Source organism: Paramormyrops kingsleyae, chromosome 7 (genome assembly GCF_048594095.1).
Source record: "Paramormyrops kingsleyae isolate MSU_618 chromosome 7, PKINGS_0.4, whole genome shotgun sequence".
NCBI classification, from domain to species: domain Eukaryota; kingdom Metazoa; phylum Chordata; class Actinopteri; order Osteoglossiformes; family Mormyridae; genus Paramormyrops; species Paramormyrops kingsleyae.
The window spans coordinates 25,600,454-25,623,945 of NC_132803.1; the positions used below are offsets into that span (position 1 = coordinate 25,600,454).

Consider the following 23,492-nt stretch of genomic DNA (forward strand, 5'->3'; position numbering starts at 1 on the left):
GCTTGCATACCAATGTTTCTGTGAATGAAGCGAGGCCTCTCTGCCTCTGCAAGGCAATCCTTTGGGATCGAATGGTCGTATCCAATAAGAAAAGAGCTGGATGAGTCATTCAGGGAAGGTTAGAATAGTGGAAGATTCCATTCCTTTTGCAGGTGCCATTTTTTTTTTTAACACAATGCTTTCAAATATATTTCAGCACTCAGCTAACTATACATTTAACATGTATTCTCTTTTTATTTAATATAAATTAATTTTAAAAATACTTTGTTGTTTTGATTAATTTTAACATATTTTTATTTCTCCCTCCTCTCATTCACTTTAAATGCAGGTCATAGGAACATACAGCCTTTTTTCTTCATGAATGTACTGTCTGTCAGTAATCTGAGATAAATTATCTTAATTGTCTATACCATTAAGGATGTGCATTTCTGTTTTTTTTCTACATGTAAAGATATATATTGCATAACTACATATTTTCACCCATGGAAAATAGGGTATACCACAAAAATGTAATCTGGACATATTTCTATACTTTCTACAGTTATTTTCTCCAGAAAAATGCCATGTTTTATTTCATATGTATAAAATTTAGATTAAATTTAATTTAGATTTTTTTTTTTTATTAAAAGAAGGTTTGTTTAGACACACACACAGGTTTGTAATTATATCTTTGTGGGGACTCTCCATTTATTTCTATGGCGAAAACTCTAATCCCAACATGACGACTTTAACCCCTATCCAGCCCTAAATTTAACCATAAGTAACCAAACAAAATACAAGACTTGTGCCATTTTTAGTTTTTTGATTGCATTCACAGATATTTGGGGGACCTGAAATTTTTTTCCCACAGCATCAAAATAACAGGCTTTGGTCTCCACAATGTAATATAAACATAATCCACACACACACACAGCCATATAGCTTTTATAATGTAACAAACTGTGGCACAAACATGTTTCAGCTTAATAATGATTTTTTTTTATTACCCATGAATCTATAGGCTTCATTCCTATTCAGGCAGGTCAATATCTTATAACTATTTATTGACATAATACTATTAATTTCCATTTTACAATTGGAAAAAACATCATTTGCATTACTCATATAAATATAATGCTGTAAAAATACACACATAAAGCTAAAAATGCTGCACCATTATTAATAAACCGCTACAGATATGTAAAAATATGTATCGTGATAATATCTTTGTTCAAAATACTAGCTTTATAGAGGAGGAAATTCCTAAGATAGTGTTATATATAAGGAGGTATCCCATGCAGCATTCAAACCATTTTGAAAATTTTTGTTTCGTCCAAATCCAAAATCATTTTCTAAATAAACCCTAAATAAATAACTAAATAAATGTGTTTTTAAGTATATTTACTGATTGGGGTAGAGTTGCACAGGTCTATAATGTAACTACAGAATCAACACTATCATAAAATTGACATTATTGTTTGTGCCAGTATGGCTGGCAGGATCATCCATCCATCCATCCATCTCTCAAATGATTATCAATTACAAGGTCATGGGGAGACAATTATCAATTACAAAGTCATGAAGCCTATCTCAGGCCAAGGGGATTATTATGGCATGGAAAGTACAGACTGGTTATATCCCACAAAACAACATGTTCAAGCAAGCAGTGATCAAGAGTAAAGTTTACACCTCCCTTGGACACCAAAACCTCATTCTTCTTATGACTTTAGGGCTAAGGCAAACAGTCAGCCACCCTTACGAGGTGTAAAACAGTACAGTGTACGTTATAACAAATGAGTGAAAATTCGACCACAACCTCAGACTAAAGAAGGCATTCTGCTTTTAACGCATCAACAGCACCACTGCTGTCAGTCTCACTGATGTTTCTCAGACAGCAACCTCCTAAGGATGGCATGAAAAGTAACTGCTTTCCATTATTTAATAGCACAATTCTGCAATGACAAATGTTATTTATGTTCCACAGCAGGTGGTGCAACGCACCTGCCACGAAGTTAGAGGGAAAGTGTTGACTGGTGCTTCATCAAGGTTATTTAAGCCAGGATATTGATACCTTCAGATAATGTATGAATACAGCTAGAGTTTGCACAAATATATAATAAAACTACAGAATCAACACAATAACATAGATGCTATTGTTTAGCCATTATATGTGTTGATTCACTACCAGAAATTAGTTTACAAATTGCAGGCTACTTCGCTATACTAGCTGAATCAATATAGAAGCAAAGTGTTTTGCATTTGACAGCAAAGCAAAATTCAATTCAGGGACCACAAAATCAAGAGATATTACTCAGAAAATATGCCGTTTATCACACCATGATTAGTCCTTCTATGTAGTCGAAGATGCTGGCTTAGAGTGATAACAGAACTGTAAGTAATAATACTTGAAATATGTAACTGAATGCAAATACAGGATTTTGAGTTTATTTGTATTCCAAGTGTTGTTAGTTGCCACTATAAAAACACAACAGCAACACCATGGCAGGTTTTTTCCATTAATTTAAGTAACATAGTTATTTGATATATGTAACTGAAATAGGTAACAACGCAGTTAATGTTATAAATATATAAGATATTTGGAGTGATAAAATATAGTACTCCAATTGACTATCAGTATTGGTCAGAAATTTCCTTATCAGTGTATCACTACTAATATAGGTAATATTTTAGCAATAGAACAGAAAATGGACTAATAAAAACAGGCACACACACAAATGCTTTTTAGTCTGAAGTGAAAAAAGACAGCATTTTTGTTTAAAAAAGCACTACAAAGCCCAGAGAGTTCATCTACATAATCGTGACTAGTATCTGTCAAACTCTCTCCAGTGATAGCTAATTAAGGCAGCGGGAAGTGCTGAAGACTGGGTGTAGTGTAAGTAGGTGTGGGGAGCATTTCTTTCAGCCAATCACTGAACAAAGACGACAATTCCTGCAATCTTGCTCGCTCACTACAACGTGACTTGCACCATAATAGATACTTTCAGCATCCATTGACAGGGAAAAGGAGAGGTTCAGGCTAGGGCTGGTAAGTATTAACGGAGTTACTAAAAACAAGCCTTGACCAAAAAACAATGAGTAATTATTGAATTTTCCAGTAGCGACATTGTAAATATCACACTGCCAATGTCCATAAATGTGAGCAGTATGCATATATGGCACAATAAATAATGTGTCATTTTTTGGGTATTTGGAGCACATACTTTTTATCTTTTGGTTAAATGATTCCCAAATGGGACATTAGCAGGGCCTAGTATAGCAAATGTCATTATATTTAATATCTATCCACTATACATAATTTTTACAATTTAAATACTTAGAAGGAGCAAAAATAGTAAAATACAGTGAAGAAAATCATTGCTGTGTACAGGATGCAATGATTAATATGTTTATATCTTAATATTACATCTGTTACTTGTAAAATTGTATATATACACATTAATAGCTATATATACACATATTAATGCACACCCGCGCACGTGCACACACACACAGGCATAGAAACGCCATGCAAAAAAAAAAAAAAAAAACGACAAGGACAGGCATATTGCTCAGTACCAGGTCCAGCAAAGCAACGGTAGCTGAATGGTCTGTATCAGGTGTTTATAAAGCCGCCTGTGTAGAGGCCATGACCACATTAAACCTTCAGTCATAACTCATTTATATTCTCAATACAGCTGTATGGTAAGACTGTATTCTACAGTTATACAGGCCTCTCAAGATCATTTATGGTAATTTAAACTCAGGTTTTGTTTTTAGATAATGCTCCATTGCTATCAGATTATCATTAAAGGTTGTGCCAGTAACCATGGGAATCAGTGCTCACTGTCACTGAAAAAAACTTATCAGCGCTCAAAATATTCTATTTCTGGTCCATTGTGTCTGGAATTTTGTTGAAATTGTGCAATTCATGTAGCAAGTACCTCACAGAATAGCTACAATGCATTGTGAAAAGTATATGTGAAAAGCAGATATAGATATGGCATGATGATAGACATACATGCTAGATGTCCACTAACAGTAATGAGTACACACCTATTTAAATTGCTTCACTTTTAAAGGTGAATAGATGGCAATGAATTATCAAAATATATATCACATATATGACAATGAAACTGATTAGTGAAAGAAAAATATTGATTTTAAATTAGCTGTGGTGCAAGAGCTTTATAATTTACTATTGAATTTTCTCACTTCCAAATAACCATTATAGCCATATAGACAGTACAAATAAATATGAATTTGTAATAGACAGCAGGGTAAATTGTGTACAATTTAAAATTGTTTACCAAATAAATTTAGCTATGTATTATAATCCTGAAAATACTGTGCAGCCAACATTGATCTACTCATGGATGGTTTGTGTTTTAACTGCAATTGGTAGCTTTGCCAACAACAAGCCAGTATGGAAATAATAATAAATCTAATAAAATATTATATGTTTCATTGACACTTATCCTTTTAAGGAATCTCAGGAAAACGATTTAATGTTTCAATTCAAAAAGTAGTAAATCTCTAATGACTGGACATAGAAATGAGATAAATCAGGGCAGGAAGATCATTCCCTAAAGGCACCTTTATGGTTACCATAGTTTCAAACACAGCATAGCAACAAGAATGGGGTGAGGGGGCCGGCTTAAGAGATTGACAGTCTAAACCAGGCAAATATCTTTCATGGTTGAAAGACACACTGGAAGCATCCAGATGTAACATGTCATGTCTAGGTATGTGCTTTTACCTGATTTATCTATGTAATGCATAGGGAAACTACCATTCGGTAATGACCTAATAGGCTACAGCTGACAGATGTTTTAGTGTCATGCAAAACCTTAAGGAACCTATGAACATTGACTATTAAAGTGTATTGCAAAATCCTTCATTTATCTGCATTCCTATTTGAATTTTTGTGATCACTGTAGCCTTGCTTCAAAAAAAAAAATCTATTTTAAAAATCACAATACTGCTTCTTTCATAAAACAAATCACACTCTTGGTAATTTCATAAAACATAACCCCTATAATCCCTCCTGCCCATACAATGCATATGAATATCATGTGTAGAAATAGAAAACTCATTTTGATGTAAATTATAACACAAGAAAAGTTTAGGAAATCAATCAGTTCTTAATGCAAATGTACTTCACATCTTAGTATATATTAGTTCTCAGCTATTAGAGTAATTTGTCTATTTTCAAATATAAGGCATTATGTTCTCATTGTCATCTGTTACAAAATGCTTCACTAATAATGGACTGAAATGGAATAATGGAATGAAAATATTTGGTTGTTCGATATATGAAACCGTAATAAAACATTATTGCTATTTGGCAAAAATGCTATTTTCAAATCACTTCTGAAATGTTCAATTTAAAACAAAAAATAAAGTAAATGATTTACTTATCAGTGGATAAATGGGTTAACGTTTACACATTTTACACACACACACTATATGTTCATTTTATTTTATTTGTGGGGAAAAATATAAAAAATATAAATTGAGTATTATTCTTCAGATTAAATTAGTTCATAATTTAACAATCAACTTTGTCTCTACAATACACTGAAAAGCATGGCAATTATTTAAACTTTCACAAAGGTTTCGAGAAATGTATAAAAAAAAATAAAGATGCAACATAGATAACGTGGTATGACCAGTAGATGGTGCACAGTCGTAAGAGACGGATGTGTGTCTGGGACAACTATACTACATCTTAAGCTGATTGTCGCATTATATTTGTGAGTAACAGGACTAGAGGAACAATTTCTATGGATCAAATGCATGTGACTATGTTCATACAGTGTCATTCCACTGAGTAGACCAGAACTGGACAAATGTGCTCTGTCTAAACATCTGTTCTTTGCCATTTGAGAAGCTGTTACCTAACCCAGTGCAATTTTTTGGCTGGTGGTTTACCCACAGGACTGCTCCAACACTTTGGATCCATCAAAGCATTTAAGTCACACTATATAATATTTTTGAAGCCATGACAATCCCAACATCAGGAGAATTATGACCCAGCATCAACTTCAACCAGCTTCAACAAAAAAAGTAAAGAACAGTAGCCTTACTGTGCAAATGCATGACATCACACTATAGGTCTCTTCTCACCTCACTTCTGATATCTGCAGTACAATAAGCAATAAATTCATAAGATATCTACAGTACAATAAAATAAGGCTATTTACAAAACAACACACCCTTTAAACCTTTAATCCACTTGAGGCAGGTTAGAAAAGGAGCTTCATCTCTCATGACAGCCATCCCAACAGAGTGACGCCACCCTTTTCAACATTTAAGGCAGTTGATTTTACTTTGCCTATAACTACCAGACTTTGTCTCAGGCAGAAGCCTGAATGGGAGAACTGGAGATTATAGTGGATTTTAGAGTTGCACTCGCATAAAACTAATATTTTATGTTAAATGTGGGGCGGGGTCCCAAACGAATAATTATGAAATGTGAGGGGGGACACGTCCCCTTCAGATTTAATGGTGGCGACACCCATACCACCTTTACAATTATCCAAATGTAATTGGTTCCTAGGAACAGCTCAAACAGCACAAACCCCAATATCCAGAAACTATTTCTATTATTTCTTATGTAGAATATTGAAGGTTCATCCAAGAAGCCCAAATCAATCTCCCCAAAATATCCGTAACATTCAGGCAATTTCAGTCAAAATAAAGAACATTTTAAACATAAATTACTAATTATCAAACAGTTAAAGAGGTAGCATTTGTGTGTATGCAAAGTCTTTTTTTGCAGTACCTTAGTAATAGCAATGGACATTTAATAGTCACACAAAGAAACAAGAAATTAAAACAATATAAAATAGGGGGGAAAAAATGTAGCTACTGAAATGGGGCACCTGTCACAGTAACGATTTGTTACTGGGCTACTTACCAAATGAGCAGAGATGAACGGTTTGTGTGAATGGAAGATGTATGACTCAGTTGTCATTGGCGATAGTGGGCATGACTTTCTTTGTTGTCTCCAATTTCTTGCGACTCTTTGGCAGGGGATGAGGGTATGGGAGAGTGTTTTAGTGGAGGACCTGAAGACAAAATGACAGGCACAGGACTGTTAGTGTTGTACTCAAGGACATTTTTAACATTTTTTTCTGGTGTACCACAGCTGTGCTCAGATGGCAAGGTTTTTTTCACTTGGATATCCAAACACTGGAAGCTTTAATACTGGAGTATAAGTGTACTGCACTTGGAGTAAACCACGCTCAGAAGTCCAAGAAACCCTTAATACCGTGTGATACAAGTAAAGACAACCATGCCAATCATCCATAGGTGCCAGGATAAGAGCAGCCAGCAACAGCCATTATCGCTATTCCTCTTTGGGTTTCACCAGTGATTTTAGCGCCTAAACCACATGGATTCTGGGGGTTCTCCATTGATTATCAACAACTGAATAACAAAAAGGAGAGTTTAAATAGTTCAACTCACATCAGTTCAGTCTCAGTTCTTGGATATATTTTGTCAGTCAGCAATTCAAGTTACTATTACTATTTACTGGATATACTGTAACTGAATCCACTGCACAATAGATGAGACAATGAGCGGTGCCACTACTCATTATATTAATATTGTTTGTATTTCAGATATAATATGCTGCACGGTAGGTACTTGCATTAAACGGTTTTTAACTTGCTATGCAGAACAGAAAGTGGAGTTTACTCCACGTTTTATAAACCATGGTAAAGTAAGACGGTATATTCAGCACACGAGCCCACTCCATCAGATAAATCAGATCATGTATGATTCTGTGTGGTATCATGGTATGTTTAAAGCCCTTGCTACCCTTCGTTAAAACACATAATGTCGCAGAACCGGCGGGCCCAAAATTCATGTTTAATAAAATACATTTAATCTTATAAACTGATTAATTGCATAGCTACCTCAGCTTGCACGGGAACGGCGTCGACATACGTGCTGCCGTTTGAAAATTTGGGTCACGTGGTCATGTTTGTCCAATCAAAGGCGTACAATTCGTATTACTAATTCAAAATTAGCTCGATAAACGCTAGGTTGTCTACATACTTTTAATTTCTATGTAAATATAAACTTTCCGAGAAGGAAAATATAGCGATAGCATCAGTGATAAAAAAAAAAATGTCTCACAAACAAATCTGCTGTTCATATCAATACCATGGTGAACATTATGAATACATAGCTAAATTACTAGCATTATCTTTTCACTAATATCCTAGCAAACATGAATTATATTATTTAATAATATTACTTACCAAATATAATGTTGTTTGTTTTATTACAATATCGTTTAACTTACAGGCACACTTATTATAAGCATGACAGGATTTTGTGGGCATTTGCTAAATAGGATAAAGATTTTTGTTTCTAGTCGTGTGGGAAATCTATTTCGTAAATGAGTTTTCGAGGACACTGAGTTCACCTTTTCAGCTAAATATTACTTGCAGAAACTATACTGCTTCTGTAGTTCGTCATCTCACTTCGTTACCGAACCACTGAACACGAAAGATTGCTGGCAAAACAACTGAAGATAGGTCGTTTTCTCAAACTCGTTCTTAAGTACTGTATATATAATAAGTCTTGTTTTAGACATGTTATGCGGTCACGCGCACTAGCAGAACAAGTACCATCGTGACACTTCATGTCGGAATATGAGAGGTGTCGTACTGCAGAGAATCGGATGGGGGCGCAATCCACGAACCCAGGCTTCCTCATATGGTTAACTTGCATTGTAATTAACCTCACATTGTCATGTCTTGCAATGTAGAAAGTGCTTTATGATATTATTATTATGGTTACCAACTGTCACGTATCAGGGTGACACGCTTTTAGACTCACGTTCATGCAAGATATTTTACGGCAAACCCTGTATTATTCCATTATAAACTTAAAATTAGCTACATCTAAAGCGTTGGGGCAGTTTGCAAACCCTACAGACTATTTACAAGGTAATGAAACTGTTACATACATGTAAATGCGTGTGCTTGTATGTGTAAACTTGTCTCGAATGGAAAAACTCACCTTAGCCAGCTGACCAAACTTGGCAATCCTTTATGAATGATTTTATGATGTTGATGAAAAATCTAAATGTCCTGTTAAATATCATTGGGTTAATCTTGTTTTTGGTAGTATTAAGTATTCTTGTGTCACTATGTGCAAAGCTAGATCTCTTTCTCAATAAATTCAAGTAAGGTGAATTCAAGTAACAAACTTTAGTAAATTGTAATTCAATTAGACTTTTAAACAAGTAAATCACCCTAACGAAAACAAAACATAGCTGTCCAGTTCACCCTATTATATTACAACTTTTGGCACAAGAGGGTGCCATAATATAAACTGAATAGAATGAAAGATTTGAAATGCTATAAAAATGGTACAGGCATCCTGTCCTGGGTGTACCCCAGACTTTTCCTGTGCTGTCTGGGATAGTTTCCAAGCCCCTCTGTAACCCTGAACAGCATAACAGTAATAAGATGGGTGGATCCGATTGGTATTATCTTCAAATACATTGAGGTGTATTATTCCTAAATCTATGTGGATACAATTTCACACATTTCAGTCTTTGTGCTTTAAAGACATTCATCCACCATTCATCTTTAGTGTGGAAAAGCTCGCAGGAACTCCCAAACTTCAAACAGAACAGGATTACCCACTCCATGGACGACTGTATTTTGGCTACAGACCTAAACAGATTCTATACTAGACTTGATATTCACACTTTCCAGGACCTTAAAATTATCTAGAAAACACAATAGCGGATGTACTCCCGGTTGTAGCTGAAATTCAACCTTCCACAAACTAGGAGTTCCATATAGTCATCATTCTAAGATCCATTCTCATGATACGGATTTATATTAGAGGATATCTTTGATACAGTGGGAGGGAGTGGTGGCTCTGAGGCTAGGGATCTGTGCTAGCAACTAGAAGGTTGCTGGTTCAAATCCCCTGAATGCCCAGAGTGTTTCTACTGTACTGGGCCCTTGAGCAAGGCCCTTAACCTGCAATTGCTTTGTCCTGGGTATGACGTTAATCTACATCCAGCCCTATAAGGAGGTCCAACTTACAGGGAGTAACTTGGGGGTTGGTAGCAGGATTGGCACTACAGCCACTGGGAAAAAAAACTCACACTGGTCCATTTGGACCAGTGTGAGTGCTGAGGTATCGCCTGCTGCACTCAGGTTCTCATCCCTGAGGTGGTTTGTTGTGTGGTGGGTGTGGTAACGCACTGTAATCAGTTCATGCTCCTTACTTCTCCTCTTTGATACCATTGTTGAATGTAATAATATGATGTGGAACAATTGATTATTGTGTTTTTCACCAGCATTTCCCAGCAAATGAAAGGCATGCTGAGGCACATGGTGGGGTGGTGTCTCACCCCTCACTGCCCCTTCCACTAGGGAAGTGCCATTCTGCACCAGTACGCTCACCACACAGTAGCTAAGGTGGTGAAGGGGCAGGAGAGAATTCACCAGATAGGGGATGATTAAGGGGGCAGATTTGACAGGGCCACAGTGAGCAATTTTAGCCAGGAGATCTGGGTACCACCCCTATATTCTTTCAAAAGATCCCTCTAAATTGTCCAAAGCATGCAATAGTGTGTGTGTATATCTCTGTTACCTGTAACCATGCCATATGCTCTATGCTGCCTGGGATAGACTCCATGTCCCCAGACCCTGGTCAGAGTAAGCAGTTAGAAAACAGATGGATTAAAGATGGACAAAAAGCAGACTTCTTATTAAATCACTTTTCACTAAATATCTTTTGTTTATATATCTTTTATACATATCCAGATATCCACAACACTCCATACTAGCACAGTATTTGCACATCATTAATAACAATGCAAACATGTTTTGCAGTGAGATTGTGTAGAACTTTTCTAAAGGCTATTTCTGGTGCTAGCTCACCTATTAAAAAGTATTTTAACATTTATGATAAGTTCCATTACCTTTTATAATCACATTATACTTTGGCTATATATAATCATATCTAGAAAGGTTCCATAGTATAAGAGGTTTGCTATGTGGAAAAAAACCAAAATGTGTTATAGAAATAAAATATAATTTATATATACAGTGGTACCTCAGTTCTCGAACTGACTAGAACTCGAATTTCTTGAAAGTCGAACAAACCAGTTTGACCTAGAACTCGATCTGAATATCAGAAGTCAAACCGGGAACGCCGACCTAAGATAACTTGTACGCGCGGGGAAATGAGTCACACAGCACGTCTCTCAGCGGAAACAAAGGGTAAAGCTTCAGTCTCAGCCTCGCATTCGCTGTGATAGCATCGTCCATGTTTACACTAGCTGAATACATATATTTAGATAGTAAAAATACATTTAGACAACGATAGACAGTAACAGTAATTACTATTATATAACAAAATACATTTAAAAATAAAGATTTCTTATTCATTATTTTAATATTAATAATAAACCATTAATACATTTAATTATAATAATATTGTCGTGCCTAGTGGGGACGAAACGGAGACAAAGGCGCAGATGTCAGGGTATCGGGGAATACGGGGTTTAATTACAGGTAAGGCAGGCAAAACTCAGATGGACAATACAATGACCGGACTGGGGAAACAAACTGAAACGTGGACGAAATACAGAGGGCTAATGACAACAAGCAGAAAGAGCTGATCACACAGGATTCCACACGGGGTTAACGAGGGGGCGTGGCACACGGAAGGAGCGGACGATCGGGGCAGGACATATTTAGGTGTATTTTTTTGGGGCTGGGAACCAATTAATTGGTTTTCCATTATTTATTATGGGGAAAATTCGATCAGAACTCGAACTTTTTAGGATTCGATCCGGAGTTCTGAACGGATTAAATTCGAGTTCTGAGGTACCACTGTGTATTATATATAATGCAAACTCACCTGTCTATTATGTATGTAACAAGTCTTTTAAATACTAGAGCTGAGTAACAAGCATTCACATTTGTAACCCTAATTATCAGCACTTGCCCCTCAGTTTTTAATGTGCATTATCTCTCTGCTGATTCCTCACGCAAGTTGCGCATAAATAAAAATGTAAAATTTCACACTAGTTTAAACAATGTTACAATTTAAAGATAAGCCTTCATTTCAATGTCATTCTTTTAAAAGCAAAATGCTGTTTCTAATACAAAAGTCTGATAAAAAATATTTCATTATACAAGTGTCAATGGTACACTGTCCATTGAAAGATTTCATATATATATATATATTCAAGTGTTGTTACTGGTAAACAGCATCTCGCAATCAATATTAACAAATACTAGAAACACTGTAAATCTTTTCCCTTAAGGCAGCAGAAGTTTCAAGGAGTATTAATGAACTTTTCTGAATTCAGGAAGTTCCCAAACAATGAAATGCATTTCATTGAAATAGTATTCATTAACAGCGCTTTAAAGTCAACCTGAGGTATAAATTTAATGTAATTTATTGTCAGCATCTATTTCCTTATTACCCCAAATGAGGTGATTTTTAATCTGACCTACTTTTCTTAAACATTTTATAATTCATATTACAATGCAGCAATGTATTTCAGAAAAATGTCCAATACGCAGACAATGTCATCACAAATGCACAATATATAAAAAATTATGCATTTATAAAGACATGTTTCAAGTACTTACACTTGAACTGATTTCTATTGCTTCACATTAAGAAGTTATTCTTAACTATTCACTGTTGTTTTAAAAAACATCAGACATCACATTGTCTCTAAGAATAAATTTCAATTGAAGTAAAACAAGTAATTGAATGTGCCTTCGCAATTTATAGTGACATTTCAAAATTATTCTGTATAAATGTTATAAATTAAAAACTGTGATTAAAGACAAAATGTAAAACCTGCCAATACTACATCATTAACAATTCTTATTTACCGAAATGCTGTATGTGTCATCAGTAAATGTGCAAGCAGTATGCACTCACTGTAAATTGCATACACCCTTTCATTTAGTAAAACATTCCTTTACATTTATCAAAATGGACTTTCCTGGCATTTCTCCAAAAACACCATCTCCAATATGACAGAAGATACAGGAAAGCCTGTGTCAGCAGTACAGCCAGCTAGACACCACAGATTATGGTGTCTCTCCATCCTTGTTTCAATTAGACCTTGGACCAGCAGAATCATCCAAGTGACCATCAGAGTAGGTTCACCTCTGGCTGACACAGGTAGACATGCCATCGCAATGACACGTGTCCTTTCAGAGAACACCATCTTCTGAACAGCTTTCCTGAAGAGAAGCAAAACATACGACATACGACAAACATTTCACCTTATTCATTCAAAGCTGTTGAACAACTTGGAAAATCACATAAACATGTGTTTTTTGTTTTTTTTTACCATAATACCATCTTCCTAGTATGAAAAATGTTGGGCTTGGCTATAGTTTATATAGATACAGAGAACTCTAGGTGCTTGAACAATCAAGAACCAAAATCTGTTCTAAAAACAAACAGATGGAACCACAAGGTAACCTGCTTGTATAGTAGACAAAAAAATGAACTGTGATAGAATGCAATGTTTGGCTCTTGCCATTACTTATTTTTTAGTTCCTCTCAAATGCTGATGTTTTTTGGATTTTCATTTAAAGCATATAAAATAAACAATGCTAACTAAAAGTTGCTATGAGGAAAATGTTGTTATCTCTGGACTAAATCTCAGTAAATTTCATCAGTCACATATGCGTAAACAGAACAGAGCCATATAAGTGAAGGTCTTTGAGGAGCTCATTCAAAATGTGGCAAAGGAGGAAAAAAACTTGAGCAATGCAACCGAGCGTACCCAAGCTTTCTTCCAGCTCTGCAACAGCTTTTCATGGTGGGACAGCGCACTTTTCCACTGGCTCAAGGCATTAGCTGGAGCACTGTCCTCATCTATTAATAAAACGGAAACAAGAAAAAAAAACCAACAGACAGTTCTGAAGTTTTGAACTGCTAGGCATGACAGGGCATTATGCAAGTCTTTGCATAGCTTGGCCTAGATTTGGCACAGAAAACAGTTCCTAATTTTCGTATGTATGATTTGATACAAATGAATGCAAATAAACAGTCAGCCTACCTCTGCTGCTGAGGCTGATGACAGTTTTAGTGGTTTCATTCCCTACATGGGATGTGGCAGTGCACTGGAACTCGGAGTCCTTTTCCAGCACCTCCTGTCTCAGCCAGCTGCTCAGGAAAACTTCCCACTGTGTCACACTGTGCCTGTACTCTTTGACAGGTGCTTCTAGCCTCTGCCCGTTCACCTGCCAGTGAATGTGAAGATCACTCGGACCTGGAGAATAAATAGCGCTTAAAAATAGTATTGATGCTTAATTTCATTCATTTTCATACCTTTGCTGCATATCCAGTATAGGGTTGCAGTGAGTCTATCCTGGGAAGTCAGGCCATCACAAGGCATTCATGCTCACAAACACACACAGACACACAAACCTAACAAGTCAGACACCAATCCAGATTAGTTTGAAGCTGCTGGCTGGTCTAAGTAATTGCTCACAATTTTATAGTCTGACACCTTTCTTTTTATAGAAACTATACTATACCTTGTGAATTCTGACTTTAATGAAGCGCTTATTGAAGGTAAGTTATTTCACGGAAGAAACACGGTCTACTGTAGCAAGACTGCCTGAAATACCAGTAAGTACTGAAAAATTCAACTGTACTACTTTAAAAAAAAAAAAAAACAATATTCCTTTTGACTTTCATTTACATTTCAGTTCACACATATATTACACACAGTAGTTCCTGACAAGCTGAATCCAAGCCTTATTCAGTTCATCCAGCAAACAAGGACATTCTAGTTCTCATGCCCCATCAAAGTATGTAATGTGAGAATTGTGTGAATGTACTGAAAGAACACAGAGACTTAAGCCAATCACCTGATACAGCCAGTCACTACTTCTGTGAGGCTACCAAGGCCTATCATCAGCATTGATTCTATCTTTAATGTAGAACAAGAAAAATAAACAAGACTTGAAGTTTTACATTTTAACTAGCTTGCTACTCAAAGCACCAATAAAGTGAATTTAAACATGTATTTTGCTAGTTATGTTGTTAAATGGAAAAAAAACTAATAATTTTACAGTGCAAGCAGGCACAAGATATGTATATTCACAGTGAGAAATAAACTAATAAGACAATGTGCAGTATCTTACTGGACAGTTGGTTTGTATTTGTTCAAGAAATTCTGGGATACGATTATGGCAAAGAAAATGCTAAAAAAAAACAATGTGCAAACTTTATCTGGGAAAAATATAACATAGAATTAATCTTTTAAGAGTCTCGTGTAACAGTGGCTCTGGAAGCGTTTGTGGTCTCTTTCCCAAAAAAGCACCTTCCCCTCTCGTATGGTCTGTAAAATGAAACCTTCTGAGATTAACCACCTATAAAAACTAATTTTACTTAGGGGCAGCGGCAATAGTTATTTTACTCTGAAGCCTAAGGTTGCAATAGCGGCTTAAATTGCACACAAGGGAGAGATCCTATGCAAATTTCAAAATATACATACCTTTTAGTCAGAGGAGATTAATTGTTGAATATATATGATAATGCAAGAACATTTTAGTTCACAGAATCCAAATGTGTATTCTAAAATGAATGATTCAATAATTTGCAGCTCTTACCTAAAATGGACATAATTAAATGATTCTTATTTTAAGAACCAAACTAAAATGTGTAATCAACACGAACCTCACCCAAATCTCTCATTTTAATCAATACTGGAAAATATGTATTTGTGATTTTACATTTTGAAGCAACATTAGATTATAAGCATAACATCAATGAAACATCTGTTGAATTTACAAAACCATTGTCTGCTGTATTGGGGATTTACTATGTTCAGTTGTCACCTTTCTGCACTGATTGTGTTACTCTTCCTCCTGTGCACCACCATATCTGATGAAGGGGATACTCGGTAAATAAACAATATTTAACACAATTGGAATTACAAAATTTATTTGTCCTACTACCAAAACCAATCCAAAAATGTTTAAAGATTTATATACATTTTGCAAAATATACAGAACAAATATTTACACTGTACACCCACATGCTGTGGTAAGGTTTGTAGCAGAGTTAACTTTTTATGGATCAGGCAGGTTGCAAGGAAGAGAGGGTGTGACATGTATAGTAAAACACACACTTACATTGTTTTCATAAAAATATTCCATGCTTTTTCAATTATACTTTCTTTGAACCATTAAAATAAAAGGTATTTTCTTCTGACTTAGTCCGTGTGGAGTTAACTGTTCAGTCTTGTTGCATCCGAACTGGGAAAAAGGATGAAGAACAAAGGAGAGCAGAGCGCTGCTCACAAGGAGAGGCTCAGGTTGCGACACTGAAGACTCCTTAGTGGGAGAGGAGGGTGGGGTGGGGGGGCTGCATGCAAAACACAGCTGGGCAGGGGGTGTTCACAGGCACCACTTACCCAAGGCCAGGCAGAAGAGCAGGAAGGCCTCCTGGGCATGAATCCCAACAGCCTGGTCACTCAGAAGAGGGGGTAGCAGCCGCACCCCCAAGGAGGAGGAGGAGGAGGAGGAGGAAGGGAGGGAAGGAGGGCTCTTGGGAGGTGACGGGGATGAGATGTCGGCAGGAGAGGGTGATACAAGGGGTGCTGGGAGCGGAGATGGTGCGAGGCCCAAAATGGGAGAGAAACAGGAAAGTGCACTGAGGACAGAGGTCATGAACTTCACAAGGATGTGAAACAGAAAGGGAAGGAGCGGTCAGTGGAGGATAAGGGGGCTGACGAGGCTGCCTCACTCAAGCAGAAGGATCAACCCACACACTACACATAAGCTGTTCTTTCCTTTTACAAGTACAGGATGATCTACATCAGGGGGAGGCAGCGCTGATCCTGGAGTGCCAGCGTCCAGCAGGTTTTTCTATCCTACCTGGTCTCTGATGAACCACACCTGATGTCAGGCAGATAGCAACTCATCAGGTAGGATGGAAAATACCGGCACTGCAGGATCAGGGTTTCCTACCCGTGATCTAAAACTTAAATCATATATACACTCACATCATTACTGGTCCTTAAAAAAAAAAAAAAAAAATGTTCTGGAATGTTAGATCAATACACTGGAACCTCATGTTGTGGTTAGACAGGTTTGCCCAGTATTTTGGTCAGACCAATCACATCCAGCATTTTCTAACAGTAACACGCAAAGGTTATAACAACCACAAAAAGCATTGTACATGGTTAAGCATTGTGATGCAATGTCCCCAACTGCAAGGCAGTCATTAATGTGTATATTAAATGTCACTTGGGGGGATTTTGGGCATTTAAATTCCAGATTTCATTTTCACAGGAATAGAAATCTTTTCAGTCACTTGTCTCCAGCATAATACTACATTTCTACACTCATCATTTATTTAGACGTCATAAATCATGCTCTAAATCACCCCAAGAGTATGCAAATGCACTTCAGCGGCTCTGAATTAACAGTTTAGTGAATCACAGACAGAAAATAAAAGATCAAGTACATCAAGATCCCTGAGAATTACAAAAATAAAATGGAAAAAAAAAATAGCAAGCATTCAGCCTACAAAAAATTCAGCTTAAAGTACTGGTCATTCTGACTGCACAGACAGCTTGAAGTAATTCCTTCCCCATACTATAAAACACTACAGAACTTCAATATGGTAAACATCTACCAACTTACCAATTTGGTAAACTTTGTTTCCAATTTGGAATAAAAACTGAACTTACTGATAAACAATGTTGGTTTAAAATATGTTTGCACCACTGTAAGAAATTAAGTGTTTAGCATACCATTGACATTTAATCAGAAGTGGTATGAAAAACCAATTTAAAAGTAGACAGTGAAATATACAGCAAAGTCCTTATCAAGACTCATAAAATTATTTTCTGCATGCAGAAATGCATGTAGATACGTGACTATCTATAGGTAGGGGTATGTGCGACAGATATTAGGAACCCATATATTAGGTACATTAAAATTTACAACAATTTTTGAAGGATAATGCAAGTATTTATCAACATGGAGCATCTGCATCAGCATATTCAATGGGCTGGGATTCACAGACAACATCAAAGGGCTTGTCTACTGATAAGCCCTCATCTGTACACTCTGGCAAGAGTGTGTTGCCATTACTGCAGTCTGGCTCCGTTTCATAGCCCGTGTCCCTGAGAACCTTCTGCCGAGCTCCATTCTGGTGACACTGCTCCGTGGAGTCCAGCTTCTCCATCACGTGCTCCATCAAGCCTGCCTCGCAGGCCGCATACTCCGGCTGGGACTTTCTCTTCCCCACCAGCAGAGCGGCTCGCACCTTCAGGCACGGAGCAGGGAGGAACTGCATGTAACAGTTGTAGCTGACAACGATCAGGAAGAGGAGGAAGAAGAGGAGGAAGAGGAAGAGTAGGGCATTGCTGTTGTCATGCAGTAGGTACTCGGCAGAAGGGTCACGTGGCTCCAGATCATGGGTTGCCAGGTGTGGAGGGCCAGTGCTGGGGAAGAAATGCTTCGGCGAAAACTTAACCGTACTGCTGGGTGACGGTGTTAGTGATGTGGCAGGCCGCGGTGGCATGATTAAGGTAGTAATGCTGGTTGCAGCGGTGGTTAACGCAGGTTCCGTAAACTCGCCATTACCTTCAGTAGCTGTAGAAGACTTATGGGCAGCACTGGAGCTAAAAGTGCCGGAATAGGATGTGTTCGCGAAAGATTCCAAAGTCAAGACGTAGCCCGCGACCAGGCGGGTGAAATTCCGTCCCCCGCCCCACTCTATGGACCAACACTCATAGAGGCCTTGGTCTTCATTAGCCACGCTGTAGATCAGCAAGCCGCTCTCGCTCATCAAGTAGAACCTGGAGGCGTCGGTTAACATGCTGCCATTGACCTTCCAAACAGCCTGTCCCAGGTTAGACCTGATGAGGCATGGTAACTCTACAGAGCTACCTGGCTTTACTGAAATGCGGTGGTATTCCTCCTTGGAGAGCATCTTTACTGTGTTCATGAGCACCAGAATGTGAAAGAATTGGAGAATGGGGGAGAGAGAAGGAAGTCCCAGTTAATCAGCCAGTCATGTAAGATGTATAAACCCCGCCCACTCCCCCCTTAACCTCCTCCGTCCCACTGCCCACTGTCAAGACACAGGCAATATGAATACAATCACCGAGTGAAGATCAAGGCTGGCAAAGCTAATTTATAAATATTAAAAATAATACAACCAGTACATAACTGTAGAGCTATAGGAACAGCAAGCCAAATGAATAAGATATTTTGCATTTTACAAATACATAAAATCACACTAAAATTACTTTATGGATTTGAAAATTCAATGCATTAATGCGTTGCATTATTTTTTCAGCTTTATTGCCGGTAACCCACAATAAGCAATCAAGTTGTATGACAAGATGTATATTTTTGCTCTATTGTATTTGTTAGTTTTATCTTTTTTTCCCTCATCTCAGCAACTCCTGCACTGCTTGATGAAATACTTTTGTTTAGTACAGAAATAAGGTTACACCCCAGAGGCATAACCAGCATTATAGATAATGAACTTGTATGTTTTCAGTCTGTCTTCAAATGAATTTAAAAAATTAGTGAAAATTAATGTTACAGTAATGAGTGTGACCATGACCCATATTCAATGTATAAATATTTAGTATTATAAACTTTAATAATCGGTGTGATTCATCGCTATTAATCACAGAAAACACTGCAGTTTTTTTTTTAATCCATGGGTAGGCAATGTTATCCATAAAGGGATGTTTGATATGTGGGTTTTCACGGCAAATCCCTAATTAGATTACTAATTAGGGGACTGATAGGTGTGAGGACACTTCAGCCAGGGTTTGATGACCTAAAAGTTATCCCAAAAACCTGCATACACGCTGGCCCTTTGCAGATAAGATTGGCCACCCCTGTATTATAGTGATTCACAGCCCTATTTAAACATGTTATATTACGCTCTGCTAACAAGGAGAAATCATTGAGAAAGCATCTATAATAATGACTTTCAAAAAGTACGCAGTATTGGAGGGCGTAAGTAGCAGGTTTTCAAGTCATAAAATCTTATTCCTGTTTTGTTGCTGATGACAAGGCATCCGTTCTAATACCAAGACATTTACAGAGACAAACAGTCTCGTATATTCGTGATTTTTCTAAAATCTATTGTATACTTTTAGCTAAAATCGAAGACATACCTTTAGGACAACTGTCAGCATCACCATTAAGACTCTGTACCAGGCTCCTGTAAAATATATGTTTTAGTACATAGCAATGTTTATAATAAGCAGAGTTTCATCAGCTTTTCCAAAAAGTAGATTATTGTATCAAAGTAAAAGAAACCTTTCATTCCAATTAAAAGAATAAAGTTAAACTGTAAATTGATTGGTTAAGTCTAACTTTCCATCATGTTTTTACTTCAATTAACAAATATACCATTGTGCTGTGTTCAGCTCCTGGAATATGTTGACACAAGCCATGGCATCGGTGTCCCAAGCGCAGTAGGGGTCCCGGGCCAGTAGACAGTCCTCACAAGAGGAATACTTCTCGCAGAAGGCCGTGGGGGCTTGCACTACCCCAGTGTCAGAGCCGGCATACAGGAATCTCTGCAAATAGAATTTGCAATTCAGCATTCTCTTTCATAAACACATTTCACACATACACCCCAGGAAAAAATAAGCGAGTAAATGGTTCTCAAAAGACAATTTTGGTTCCCGTTCTGAGCCAGACTTGGTGACCCCACTTCAAAAATCCCACGTTTCACATTTAGCAATCATCCTGTTCAGCAAAATATGAATCATACATCTTAATGATTATTTCGATACATTTCATTCTTAAAATTCATAGTCTATACCTTCAAAGAACTTATAATTTAAATTCCACAATGTTCAGTGGGCTCAACTGTACATTTTAATCCCCCATCAAAAAGGAAGACAGGCCTTAAAATAGTACAAAAATCTTTTTAAAAACCATACAATGTAACATCTTCACTTACCCCCTGAGAAGAAAGCAGCAAAGTCTTTATGGGTTCAGAATTACGGAGAAGCTGTACTTCTTCAACAGTATGCACTTCGTTCCCGTAAATTACAGATTTGTACAAGAATCCTTTATCTATGGCAAACCAAAAATGAACGATTTGTACAAACACTCAGAAAATGCACAAAAAGCCAGATGATTAATTAATATTTCTCAAGTTCAGCAAAGTTACATTCTCACATTGCCAATCAACCAAGTTCTTACACAGCGTTGGGCTTTTCAGGTCCAGAAACTACAAATCCAGACCAAGATTTTGTTTCTACCAACCAGGTGAGTTCTCTGTGACTGTGACTCTTTATGCTCGACTGATTGGCAGAAATAAAATCTAGGTCTGGATTTGTAGCTCCTGGACCTGACATGTCCAGCACTGTTCTTGTACAAAATAAAATTTTTACTACTAATACAAACCAAAATACTAAAACAGTTGACAGTAACTCACCAGTTGCAGTGAAGATGACATCATACAGGTTAGTATCCAGGGCCTGCACCCTCTCGACAGCAATCTGGGTGTAGTTCACGTCCTTGGCAATAAGCCTGGGTCCGTTCCCTATCGGAAGAACAGGGTCTTCTAACAGTGGGTGATCCTTAATGAACTGTAATGTTTTATCTGGCAGGTGAAGAGAGCTGTTGATGTTCTGCATTCGATTATTATTGTTGATACACTAGAAAAAAAAAGAAAAATTCATGAAGTCTCCATATATATATATATATATATATATATATATATATATATATATATATATATATATATATAAAAACTAGACACCACTGCCGAAACAAAATTCTAAGTTGAAAGGAAACCTAAAGCAATCACTACTAGTCTTTAATTAATCAAATGCTTTATAAAACTTTTAAAAAAACTTTTTCATATACATTCATCCATGCATGACTAATTAAAACCACAAGTAAATTACAGAAGTACATAGAAAAAAAAAATGAAAAGAGATTTTTCAGATTCAGAAAACTTCTTTCTGAAACAGCTTTAGGTTTCATACATTCCATCAGTCCCCCAACATGTTTTCCGCTTCAGATTTATTTTCCCCCCACATTACATCACTGTTTGCAACATTACATGACTGCCCTTCATAGTAACAGAGAATATAAGAATTTAAGAGAGAATCATGGCATTTTTCCACTGACATACAGGAACTGAGCCGTACCGTGAAGAGAGACTAGTTACAGACTAGTTAGGCTCCAGCTCGCTTCAGTTTTCCACTGCAGGAGGATCAATAAAAGCGCTGCCGGGTTTGGGGAGCAACCGGAGAGACGCTTATCTACTGTTCACATGGTGTACATCGTAATTTCAGTTGTTCTATAGTACTTTAAGTAGGTAGTCAGAAATTTTCGAGTTCCGAGTTATTGGGAATGCATCAATACATTGTGATGTGCAATACCACTAATAATGAATAATATATAGAATACACTCTTTTTCTTCAGATAATCCATGTGCAGAACACCAGTATCTCCGTGCATTTCAACCAATCAGATGGCGGGTACGGCTCAGACAATTTACAATGGAAAACCGTCAGTTCGTGGTACGGTTTGGTTCTTAGCGGCAGTGCGAGTGTAAAAGTGCCAATACTGTCCTGACAAACAGCCAATGTTAAAATTTACACTAAAAGACCTTTCATCATCTTGTTTTCATTCCACTGATCTCACTAACATCATTTGTTAAACATGAGCTGTGTAGCAACCTGGCTATATTAACTGACTGAAACTATAATTACTCTTGCTAATGAGTATTCCACCATGCATGAACAAGCAAGTTGTGTGGCTTAGAGCCATATTGACCCTCCCAAAAAAGGTTTTGTTGACCTGACTTTGCCTTACCAATTTGCTAATGAATCTGGTTTGTGAAGTGCTATTTTACTGCAACTGAATTTGTGTGTGTCTGTGTGTGCGTGTAGCATGAGCGTGTAGCATGAGCGTGTAGCATGAGCGTGTAGCATGAGCGTGTAGCATGAGCGTGTAGCATGATTATAGTTAAATATCACAATGCATGAAACTCTTACCGCCCCAGGACGAGGACTTGGAGTGATTCCATTAAATCTCACCCACTTTGTGTGGGACTGCTCCACAGTCGCTTTTTGCATGTACTTTCCCTTTGAAAACACATCTTCTACTGTTGACATGTTGTACGCGCACACTGCCGACAAACCAACGTTTCCCCTGATTCAGAAGAAATGTTCCATTAGAAAGAAATAAAAAAAAAATCTACAAATCAACATCCTTCATCACGTTCTCACATTGACACTACTCACCACTGTGATGTGAAAACGCCATAAATTATGCTCTCTTTCCAGTCGTCCATCTTCAGAACAAACACGTCATGGACCACGTTGAACACAAAGTTGAGCTCAGGCATGGAACAGACCAATTTAGCCTTTAGGAAAGTTGTCCACTTCTTCTGCAATGTTCTCTGCCCTCCAAGATCACCCTGCCATAACAGGCATCATAACAGGCAGTTTGTTTATTATATTTATCATA

General features: G+C 37.2%; 2 protein-coding genes across 25 annotated transcripts in view; both read right to left on the reverse strand.

Moving 5' to 3' along the window:
* shc3 (SHC (Src homology 2 domain containing) transforming protein 3) overlaps positions 1–10,745 on the reverse strand; it is a 47,790-nt gene extending 37,045 nt beyond the window's left edge. For 4 of the 11 annotated variants that reach the window (XM_023792080.1, XM_023792076.1, XM_023792075.1 and 1 more), the window contains exons 1-2: positions 7,902–8,001; positions 6,899–7,049 (exon numbers count right to left, since the gene is read on the reverse strand). In XM_023792080.1, the coding sequence (XP_023647848.1) occupies positions 6,899–7,049; positions 7,902–7,930 (180 nt within the window). In that variant the 5' untranslated portion in view covers positions 7,931–8,001. Of the gene's footprint in view, positions 1–10; positions 97–6,065; positions 6,120–6,898; positions 7,050–7,449; positions 7,875–7,901; positions 8,002–10,611 lie in introns of those variants that run through there. The other 7 variants (XM_023792079.2, XM_023792082.2, XM_023792084.2 and 4 more) reach the window with 7 other exon arrangements.
* The window catches only part of sema4d (sema domain, immunoglobulin domain (Ig), transmembrane domain (TM) and short cytoplasmic domain, (semaphorin) 4D), a 44,026-nt gene continuing 31,268 nt past the window's right edge, over positions 10,735–23,492 (reverse strand). For 11 of the 14 annotated variants that reach the window (XM_072714615.1, XM_023792089.2, XM_023792093.2 and 8 more), the window contains 7 exons: positions 23,267–23,442; positions 23,018–23,174; positions 21,445–21,667; positions 20,965–21,080; positions 20,406–20,575; positions 20,168–20,214; positions 16,687–18,965 (listed from right to left, as the gene is read on the reverse strand). In XM_072714615.1, the coding sequence (XP_072570716.1) occupies positions 17,998–18,965; positions 20,168–20,214; positions 20,406–20,575; positions 20,965–21,080; positions 21,445–21,667; positions 23,018–23,174; positions 23,267–23,442 (1,857 nt within the window). In that variant the 3' untranslated portion in view covers positions 16,687–17,997. Of the gene's footprint in view, positions 13,236–13,786; positions 13,879–14,062; positions 14,276–15,940; positions 16,272–16,429; positions 16,616–16,686; positions 18,966–20,167; positions 20,215–20,405; positions 20,576–20,964; positions 21,081–21,444; positions 21,668–23,017; positions 23,175–23,266; positions 23,443–23,492 lie in introns of those variants that run through there. The other 3 variants (XM_072714617.1, XR_011992412.1, XM_072714619.1) reach the window with 3 other exon arrangements.